This window comes from Sapajus apella, unplaced genomic scaffold (genome assembly GCF_009761245.1).
Source record: "Sapajus apella isolate SASKATOON/1434 unplaced genomic scaffold, GSC_monkey_1.0 scaffold192, whole genome shotgun sequence".
Classification (NCBI taxonomy): Eukaryota; Metazoa; Chordata; class Mammalia; order Primates; family Cebidae; genus Sapajus; species Sapajus apella.
In genome coordinates this window covers 204,187-214,183 of record NW_022437132.1, presented here as the reverse complement: position 1 = coordinate 214,183, position 9,997 = coordinate 204,187, and the positions used below count along the sequence as shown (strand labels likewise).

The 9,997-nt window shown below is 48.4% G+C and overlaps 1 protein-coding gene across 2 annotated transcripts in view; it reads right to left on the bottom strand.

Moving 5' to 3' along the window:
• Positions 1-9,997, bottom strand: part of FAM234A (family with sequence similarity 234 member A) — a 33,020-nt gene that overhangs the window by 13,941 nt on the left and 9,082 nt on the right. For both annotated transcript variants that reach the window (XM_032269352.1, XM_032269351.1), the window contains exons 2-3: positions 4,625-4,736; positions 219-519 (exon numbers count right to left, since the gene is read on the bottom strand). In XM_032269352.1, coding sequence (XP_032125243.1) covers positions 219-486 — 268 coding nt within the window. In that variant the 5' untranslated portion in view covers positions 487-519; positions 4,625-4,736. The remainder of the gene's footprint in view (positions 1-218; positions 520-4,624; positions 4,737-9,997) is intronic.

Here is a 9,997-nt window from a genome sequence, read left to right as displayed (position 1 = left end):
AAAAAAAAAAAAAAAAAAAAAAAAAAAAAAACAAGAAACAAAAAACGATGCTCTATCACTCCCTGAAACTCCACAAAACCTTGGACATAGAAGTGGCAGCCCCTTGGGGTTGATTCACTGTTAAAGGCCACTTCTAGACTCACAGACACAAAATTCTGCCCCCCACCCACCGGGAAGAGCTGCTTTGGACGCCACTGGGCGGGGAAACCTAGGCTCACCAGCGGCATTGTAGTCGATCCTCCACGTGCGCTGTGACGCTGGCCGGTCCGGACACGGGATGACGAAGGAGACGACAAACACCACAAAAAGGCAGAGAAACAATGAAAGAAAAAACGCCACTGTACGGCAGCGGGAGAGCTGGGATTGTGGAGGCGTGCTTTTCAAGTTATCTTCATCTTTCGATGGGTTTCCCAGGTTTTCCTGCGATTTTCTTTCTTCATTTTTCAAGGGGTAGATTTCGGCTTCTAAGTCCCTGTTGTCCAACATCACGTGCACATCCCAAAGTTTAACTCCTGGTCACTGAGTCAATAAAACAAGAGGTCGGCGAGGCCGGCAGTCCCACAGCACAAAGCCGCAGCACAGAGGGTCTGCTGGTGTCCGCTTCTTGGGGAGCTGGCTGCAGCTGTAACTGTGGGCCATCAGCCCAGGAAACAAAAGCCAAATAAAGGTTTAGCGTGTCAGTCTTAACAGACTGTACTTAAAAAGGTCTCTAATTAATGTGGGAAGGCGAATTAGCTGTGTAGAGCCAGCATGCAGGAAACTATTTTCATCCTGAACACGCTGGTGCTTCCTGCCTGCCGCACCCAGGAACTGCTGAATGAGCTCCCGGGCAGTGCTGGGCCTGAGCTGGGATGAGGAAACCCACACCCTGCCTGTTAAACTAAGCCCCGCCTACTCAGCATCTGAACGGTCTGAGGGACCTTCCACCAGCCTCAAGCACAGATGGAAAAGGTGGCCCAGGTGCACACACATGGGCTCCCGGGAGGGCCACAGACCCAAAATTCAAAGCACCCTGAGTCAAGATGGGCTCTGGGCAGGCAACCTTGTGTCTCTCTAGCTGTGTGACCAGGACATGTGCTTTGACTGAACTGTGCCTCAGTTTCCTTATCTGTAAAAGAAATAATATCTACCTTAGAAGCCCGTACTAAGGATTAATTAAATGCATATGAAGCATTTACAAGATCATTTGATACAGAGTAACATTCAAACACTAGCTAATTATTATTAATAAAATATGTTCATGATAAACACAGACTAACTAGAAAAAAATAAAGTCTATTCAAACGGAAGTCCATGGGGAGGACACAGGACAGCTGTGTGGAGTGAGCTCAGGGCTGGGCTAACTTCTGAGCCCCGACTCTGAAGGGGAAAAAACATGCCCTCCACTCGCCCTGGTCCCCTCCTGCTGGCTGGATTGGGGGTCGACGTGGTGGTGAAACCTGCAGTCCCCATCTTAGAGACAAAATGGAAGACACGTGTGAAGATGGGAAAGGCACAAGGCCCCTGATATCTGCCAACCACCACCACCCAGCCTGAGCTGCTTCCACTGTATTAAATGAGAAAAAAACAAACTTCCATTTTGTCTTAGGCAAGATTTTTGTTATTTTGGCCCCTTTTAAGCAGCCAAACTGACGCCCTAACACAACATACTGAGAGTTGGACATGATCATGCAGATTTGAGGTATGATCTTCATCTGCCCAAAAAGGAAGTCAACAGTTCATGACAAGGGGGGTGAAAGAGGGGGTACAGAGGTCAGCGAGGGAGTGCCCAGAGCTGAAGCCGCACCCTCTGGGGAAGGGCCAGGAAGACAGAGAGATAAGGGGCTGCTGGCTTATGTTTAAACTTTTTACTCCTGACTTTGTCTTTCCCTAATTGTCTCATAAAAATAATTCATTTTAAAACCTGTGTATACCCAGTAGAATGGCTTTAATTTTAAAAATGAAAACAAGTCTGCGTGAGGATGTGGAGACATGGGAGCCCTCGTGCACCGCTGGTGGGACTGAAGGCTGCTGTGAAACGCCGCCTGGCAGACCCTAAAAAAGCTAAACATAGAATTACCGTATTCTCTAGCGATTCCAGTCCCAGGTATACATCCCCAAGAATTAAACAGAGACAGGGGCCGGGCATGGTGGCTCATGCCTGTAATCCCAGCACTTTTGGAGGCCAAGCCTGGTGGATCACCTGGGTTTGGGAGCTTAAGACCAGCCTGACCAACATGGAGAAACCCTATCTCTACTAAAAATATAAAATTAGGTGGGCATGGTGGCACATGCCTGTAACCCAAGCTACTTGGGAGGCAGGAGAATCACTTGAACCCAGGAGGCGGAGGTTGCAGCAAGCCGAGATTGCTCCATTGCACTCCAGCCTTGGCAACAAGAGCAAAACTCTGTCTCAAAAAAAAAAAAAAAAAAAAAAAAAAGACAGGCTGGGTGCAGTAGCTCACGCCTGTAATCCCAGTACTTTGGGAGGCCAAAACGGGTGGATCAAGAGATCAGGAGATCGAGACCATCCTGGCATGGTGAAACCCTGTCTCTATTAAAAAACCAAAACAGCCGGGCGCGGTGGCTCAAGCCTGTAATCCCAGCACTTTGGGAGGCCGAGGCGGGTGGATCACGAGGTCAAGAGATCGAGGCCATCCTGGTCAACAAGGTGAAACCCCGTCTCTACTAAAAATACAAAAAACATCAGCTCCAGAAACTTGGCCAGCAGGGTGGCTCGTGCCCTTAATGCCAGTGGTTTGGGAAGCCAGGGCAGAGGATCCCTTGAAGCTTGCTGAAGGCAGCAGTGAGCTCTGATCACGCCACTTCACTCTAGCCTGGGCAACAGAGCCAGACCCCATCGCTTAAAAACAAAAACCTGGCTAGGCGTGGTGACTCATGCCTGTAATTGCAGCACTTTGAGAGGCCAAGCAGCAGATTGCTTGAGCTCAGAAGTTCAAGACCAGCCTGGACGACATGGCGAGACTCTGTCTCTACTAAAAATACCCAAAAAATTAACCAGTATGGTGGCATTCATGTGTGGTCCCAGCTACCCCGGAGGCTGGGGTAGAATGATCACTTGACTTTGGGAGGCACAGGTGGGTGGATCACCTGAGGTCAGGGATTCGAGACCAGCCTAGACAACACGGTGAAACCCCATCTCTACAAAAAATACAAAAATCAGCCAGGCGTGGTGGCACTTGCCTGTAATCACAGCTACTTGGGAGGCTGAGGCAGGAGAATCACTTGAACTCAGGAGGTGAAGGCTGCAGTAAGCCAAGATCGTGCCACTTCACACCAGCCTGGGTGACAAAGTGAGACTCTGTTGAAAAAAACAAAAAACAAAAAACAAAAAAAAAAAAGATCACTTGAGCCCAGGGGGAGCAGAGGCTACATGAGCTGAGATCACACCGCGGTGCTCCCGCCTGGGTGACAGAGCGAGGCCCTATTTCAAAAAACAAACAAACAAATAAAAAAACCCACCACAGAAGCTCAAATGAAATTCTGACACGTTATAAAATTATGCTACATTAAATAACTAGGACACAAAGGTCACCTGTGGTCTGATTCCAATTCTCTGAAATGCCCAGAATAGGCAAATCCACGGAGGCAGAAAGCAGATTCGTGGTGGCCAGGTGTTGTGGGATGATGAAAACAGTGGTGAGGGTTACAAAATGTTATGAATGTACCAAATGTCTAATGGTAAATTTTATGTTATGTACACTTTACCACAATTTACAAAAATGTGTGCATTCTCCTAAGTGTTGAGGCTTAAGTTGTAACCTGTTAGAAGTCAGAAAAGGTGTGCTTATCAAAGGTAATGAGTTAGACCATGGAAAATCAAACAATGAGTCATGACCAAGAACCTCATTAAACCCAAACAGCTGGCATGGGGGTGGGGAAGGCAGGGTATGGGTTGTCTAGAAAAGGTAACTACGGAAAAAGCCAGCAAAAGACCGTGCGAGTGTCTCACTGCCGGGGCCCAAGGGGCTGGGGCCAGGGCATGAAGAGGAGACTGTCGTCTGTTCAGCAAATCTAGCCCCCATGTTCCCAGTGAAGGGATGTGTGAAGTGTTTAAAACATAGATTCCTTTGGCAAAGGAAAGAAAATGCAATGAGAACCAGAATGCTAAAATTCTGGATTTCTATCCTTAAGGCTTTAAACTTAAGAGCTTTAAAATTGCAGCCAAGAAATTCGAGCTCCGAGCCTCAGCTGTCCTCATTTGTTGGGAGCCAGGGCATCTAAGGAAACATGCGGGATGGCCGGGTGCAGTGACTCACACCTGCAATCCCAGTGCTGTGTGAGGCAGAGGCAAGTGGATCACCTGAGGTCAGGAGTTCGAAACCAGCCTGACCAACATGGTGAAACCCCGTCTCTACTGAAAATAAAAAAAATTAGCTGGGTGTTGTGGCATCCACCTGTAATCCCAGCTACTAGGGAGACTGAGGCAGGAGAATGGCTGGAACCAGGGAGGCAGAGGATGCAGTGAGCTGAGATCATGCCATTGCACTCCAGCCTGGGCAGTAAGAGTGAAAAACTCTGTCTCGAAAAAAAAAAAGAAAAGAAAACGTGCAGGAAAGCACTACTCGGTGGCGGGTGGGGGCATCAACCACCAGCAGCAGGAATCTGAAGAGTCCCGGCCTACCTGGTGATGGGAGTGCCTAGAGGAAGTGCTCACTCAATGCTGATGCCAGCTGGCCCATCTGGTTGCAAGCTGTAGACAGCGAATCTCTCTGTCTTCATAAGCCCAGGCGGATCTAGGGATCATAAAGCCACTTGTAAAGTGCAGCTCAGTCAGCCTGCAAATGTCAGGTGAGGACGTAGATCCTTCCAAAGACACGATTCTCAGCTGTGGCTCCACATGAAAATAACGTAGGTGCTTTTGGAATCCTGGTGCCACACCTCAGAAAGACCAAGTTAGCTGCTCTGGACATGAGGTCCCAGTCAGGAGTGGCTGCTGGCGCTCTCCAGCTGATTTCAGGGTGCAGCCAAGTGGAGAAACACAGGCTGAGAAGTCTGCCCTTGTTAGGTTCATCCCACCCTAACTACCAGATGATGGCCAGACAACTCCTGACCCTCAAGTGGAGACTCCATCCCCACACAGCCAGTCTGGAAGCAAGCAAGGCAAAGGGGGAAAGGGCCTTTTCTTCTGATGATGCCACTCGGGCCTGCATTCGGGGTTTTCTGTTCCTTGGAGTTCAATATTGGGTTTTCTGTTCCTTGGAGTTAATACAGCAAGCTTAGTAAAGTCAATACAAATGCAGACCTTAAGCTAGTAAATTAAATTGCACGGCCAGGCTCGGTGGCTCATGCCTGTAATCCCAGCACTTTGGGAGGATGAGGCAGGCAGATCTCGAGGTCAGGAGCTCGAGACCATCCTGACCAACATGGTGAAACCCCAGCTCTACTAAAAATACAAAAATTAGCTGGGCGTGGTGGCGCTTGCCTGTAATCCCAGCTACTCAGGAGGCTGAGGCAGGAGAATCACTTGAACCTGCGGGGGTGGGGGGGGACAAGATGGTGCCACTGCACTCTAGCCTGGGTGACAGCTGTCTCAATCAATCAATCAATCAATCAATCAATCAATAAGGCCGGGCACGGTGGCTCATGCCTGTTATCCCAGCACTTTGGGAGGTCGAGACAAGCAGATCATGAGGTCAGGAGTTTGAGACCAGCCTGACCAACATGGTGAAACCTGGTCTCTACTGAAAATACAAAACTTAGTCGGGTGTGGTGGAGGCAGAGGTTGCAGTGAGCTGAGATTATGCCACTGCAATCCAGCCTGAGCAACAGAGCGAAACTGTGCCTCCAAAAAAAATAAAAATAAGTAAACAAACAAAATCGCTCCTTTTCTTTTTTTTTTTTTCTTTTTGCCTTTTGTCTTAGGTTATACCTGAACTTAATCATTTTTCTAATACCTAAGCTATGACCAAAGGACAGTCCAAAACAATTACTATTAATGTGGTTTGGACTAATTTTTAAAAAGTCAATAATAAAAGGCCGGGCATGGTGGCTCACGCCTGTAATCCAAGCACTTTGGAGGCCAACGTGGGCAGATCACCTGAGGTCGGGCGCTCAAGAAAAAGTCAGTAATGAAAATATACAACATTAGGGCCAGGCGCCGTGGCTCAAGCCTGTAATCCCAGCACTTTGGGAGGCCGAGGCGGGCAGATCACCTGAGGACGGGAGTTTGAGACCATCCTGGTCAAAACGGTGAAACCCCGTCTCTACTAAAAATACAAAACATTAGCTGGGCATGGTGGTGCGTGCCTGTAATCCCAGCTACTCAGGAGGCTGAAGCAGGAGAATTGCCTGAACCCAGGAGGCGGAGGCTGCAGTGAGCCGAATCGCGCCATTGCACTCCAGCCTGGGTAACAAGAGTGAAACTCCATCTCAAAAAAAAAAAAAAAAATGATATATATATATATATATATACAACATTTAAAAGGACTGGGTGCAGTGACTCACACCTGTAATCTCAGCACTCTGGGAGGCTGAGGCAGGTGGGTCACTTGAGCCCAGTAGTTTGAGACCAGCCTGGGCAACATGGGGAGGCCTCATTTCTACCAAAAAAAAATTTAAAAATCAGCCAGGTGTCATGGTGGGCACCTGTAGTCCCAACTACTCAGGAGGCCAAGGCAGGAGGATTGCTTGAGCCAGGGAGGTCAAGGCTGCAGTGAGCCATGACCATGTCACTGCATTCCAGCCTGGGCAACAGAGCAAGACCCTGTTTCAAAAAACCCCACAAAACTCAGAAAGTATAAAAGGGTAAATCTCCTTTCACCTTGTGGCTCCCAGGCTCAAGGGGGAGAAGCACATTACTAGTTTCATTCATTCATTCATTCATTCACTTATTCATTTATTTATTTGAGACGAAGTTTCGCTCTGTCACCCAGGCTGGAATAGTGGCGCAATCACGGCTCACTGCAACCTCCACCTCCCTGGTTCAAGCAACTCCCCTGCCTCGGCCTCCTGAGAAGCTGGGATCACAGGCGCATGCCACCATACCCAGATAATCTTTTTGTGTTTTTAGCAGAGATGAGGTTTCACCATGTTGGCCAGGCTGGTCTTGAATGCCTGACCTCAGGCAATTCTCCTGCCTAGGCCTCCCAAAGTGCTGGGATTACAGGCACGAGCCACTGCGCCCAGACTCACGTTACTAGTTTCTTATGGGTCCTTCCAGAAGTGTTCTCTGTGTGGACAAGCATAGAGTATATAAGGTATACGCTCTGTGAAAAAAACGTGACTAGAATGTGACTGGAATGGTCAAGTTATAAGGTGGCCTCTAGAAATTAAAGGAAAAATAAAATTCACACTGTTCCCTTATTTTTACTGTGTGATTGGTCACGTTAAATCAGACCAAACTGGACATTCTGTGGCAGGGACAGAGAAAGTACTGTCATTTCCTTATTTTTTTTTTTTTTTTTGAGACGGAGTTTCGCTTTTGTTACCCAGGCTGGAGTGCAATGGCGCGACCTCGGCTCACAGCAACCTCCGCCTCCTGGGTTCAGGCAATTCTCCTGCCTCAGCCTCCTGAGTAGCTGGGATTACAGGCACGCGCCAACATGCCCAGCTAATTTTTTGTAGTTTTAGTAGAGACGGGGTTTCACCGTGTTGACCAGGATGGTCTCGATCTCTTGACCTCGTGATCCACCCGCCTCAGCCTCCCAAAGTGCTGGGATTACAGGCGTGAGCCACCGCGCCCAGTGTTTTTTTTTTTTTTAAAGATGGGGTTTCACCATGATGGCCAGGCTGGTCTTCAACTCCTGACCTCAGGTGATCCACCCACCTCAGCCTCACAAAGTGTTAGGATTATAGGCGTGAGCCACCACGCCCAGCAGTATTGTCATTTTCTTAATTTCTGCCTTTTCAATTGGAAAGCCTAGCTGAAAGGACAAACATTTCCCCCACGCACCGACCATCTCTGTAACATGACTTAGAAAGTGAAAAAACTCTCTAAATACACATTAGTAACACAGTTGGAAATCTGGTTAATCCGTCTCTTGTGAGCACCTACAATATGGCCAGTGTCCTCACCTGCAGAGCAGAATGAAATAGGACGTATCCCATACATGAGGGAAGACAAAAACAAAGGCTTCAGAAGGCAAAGCCCCATTACTAGAATCAAAACAAAGCAGGTAACTGACTTAACCAAATGACCACCTACCTGAACCCAGCATGCGCTCCACTCTGGGAGGGTTCTCAGACAGGCCCCACCGTGCCTTCATGAGGACTCTCCTACCACTTGAGTTAACCAAGATCAGGGTAGAAAACGGTACTAAACATTTTTGGGGAACATTTTAGGGAGGATCATTTTTTTTTCCCCGAGACAGAGTCTTGCTCTGTCGCCCAGGCTGGAATGCAGTGGCACAACCTTGGCTCACTGTAACCTCCACCTCCCAGGTTCAAGCAATTCTCCTGCCTCATACTCACGAGTAGCTGGGATTACAGGCACGTACTACCAAGCCCAGCTAACTTTTGTATTGGCTTCAAACTCCTGGCCTCATGATTTGCCTGCCTCAGCTCCCCAAAGTGCTGGGATTACAGGCATGAGCCACCATACCCAGCCTTTTTTTTTTTTTTAATTTTTTTTTTTGAGACAGAGTTTCAGTCTTGTTGCCCAGGCTGGAGTGCAATGGTGCAATCTCAGCTCACCACAACCTCCGTTTCCCAGGTTCAATAAATTCTCCTGCCTCAGCCTCCCAAGTATCTGGGATTACAGGCATGTGCTACCACGTCTGGTGAATTTTTCTATTTTTAGTAGAAACAGGGTTTCACCAACTTGGCCAGGCTGGTCTTGAACTCCTGACCTTGTGATCTACCTGCCTTGGCCTCCCATAGTGCTGGGATTACAGGTGTGGGCCACCGCGCCCAAACAAGGATCATCATTTTAATTGACAAACACGGGTTTCTACAACTGTGAGCCAGCCAGTAAGGCATCAGTGAAAAACACAGACTGATCTAAGATCAACATAATTTGTGAGAAACTAGTTTAAAAATCATTAATAAGCCAGGCGCAAAGGCTCCTGCGTGTAACCCCAGCCCTTTGGAAGGCTGAGGTCAGCAGATCACCTGAGGTCATCACTTCGAGACCAGCCTGACCAACATGGAGAAGCCTGCTCTCTACTAAAAATACAACATTAGCTAGGCATGGTGGCACATATCTGTAATCCCAGCTATTTGGGAGGCTGAGACAAGAGAATTGCTTGAATGCGGGGGGCGGAGGTTGTGGCGAGCTGAGATCACGCCACTGCACTCCAGCCTTGTTGACAAAAGCAAAGCTCCGTGTCAAAAAAGAAAATCATTAATAAGTCTGGGAGTGGTGTCTCATGCCTGTACTCCTGGCACTTTGGGAGGCCAAGGAGCATGGATTGCTTGAGCTCAGTTCAAGACCAGCCTGGGCAACGTGGTAAGACCCTGTTTCTTTAAAATAAAAAAAATTGGCCGGGCGCGGTGGCTCACGCCTGTAATCCCAGCACTTTGGGAGGCCGAGGCGGGTGGATCACGAGGTCAACAGATCGAGACCATCCTGGTCAACATGGTGAAACCCCATCTCTACTAAAACTACAAAAAATGAGCTGGGCATGGTGGTGCGTGCCTGTAATCCCAGCTACTCAGGAGGCTGAGGCAGGAGAATTGCCTGAACCCAGGAGGCGGAGGTTGCGGTGAGCCGAGATGGCGCCATTGCACTCCAGCCTGGGTAACAAGAGCAAAACTCCGTCTCCAAAAAAGAAAAAAAAAAAAAAAAAATTAGCCAGGTGTGGTGGCACACACCTGTTGTCTCAGCTGCCCAGGAGGCTGAGGTGGGAGAATCACTTAAGCCTAGGAGGCTGAGGTTGCAATGAGCAGTGATCATGGCACTGCCCTCCAGCCTGGGTGACACAGAGTGAGACAGTCTCAAAACAAAACAAAAACAATAAAAAAAAACAACAAAACCAACAATCAATCAATTAAAAAAACCAGCCAGTGGCTGGGCATGGTGACTCACGCCTGTAATCCCAGCACTTTGGGAGGCCAA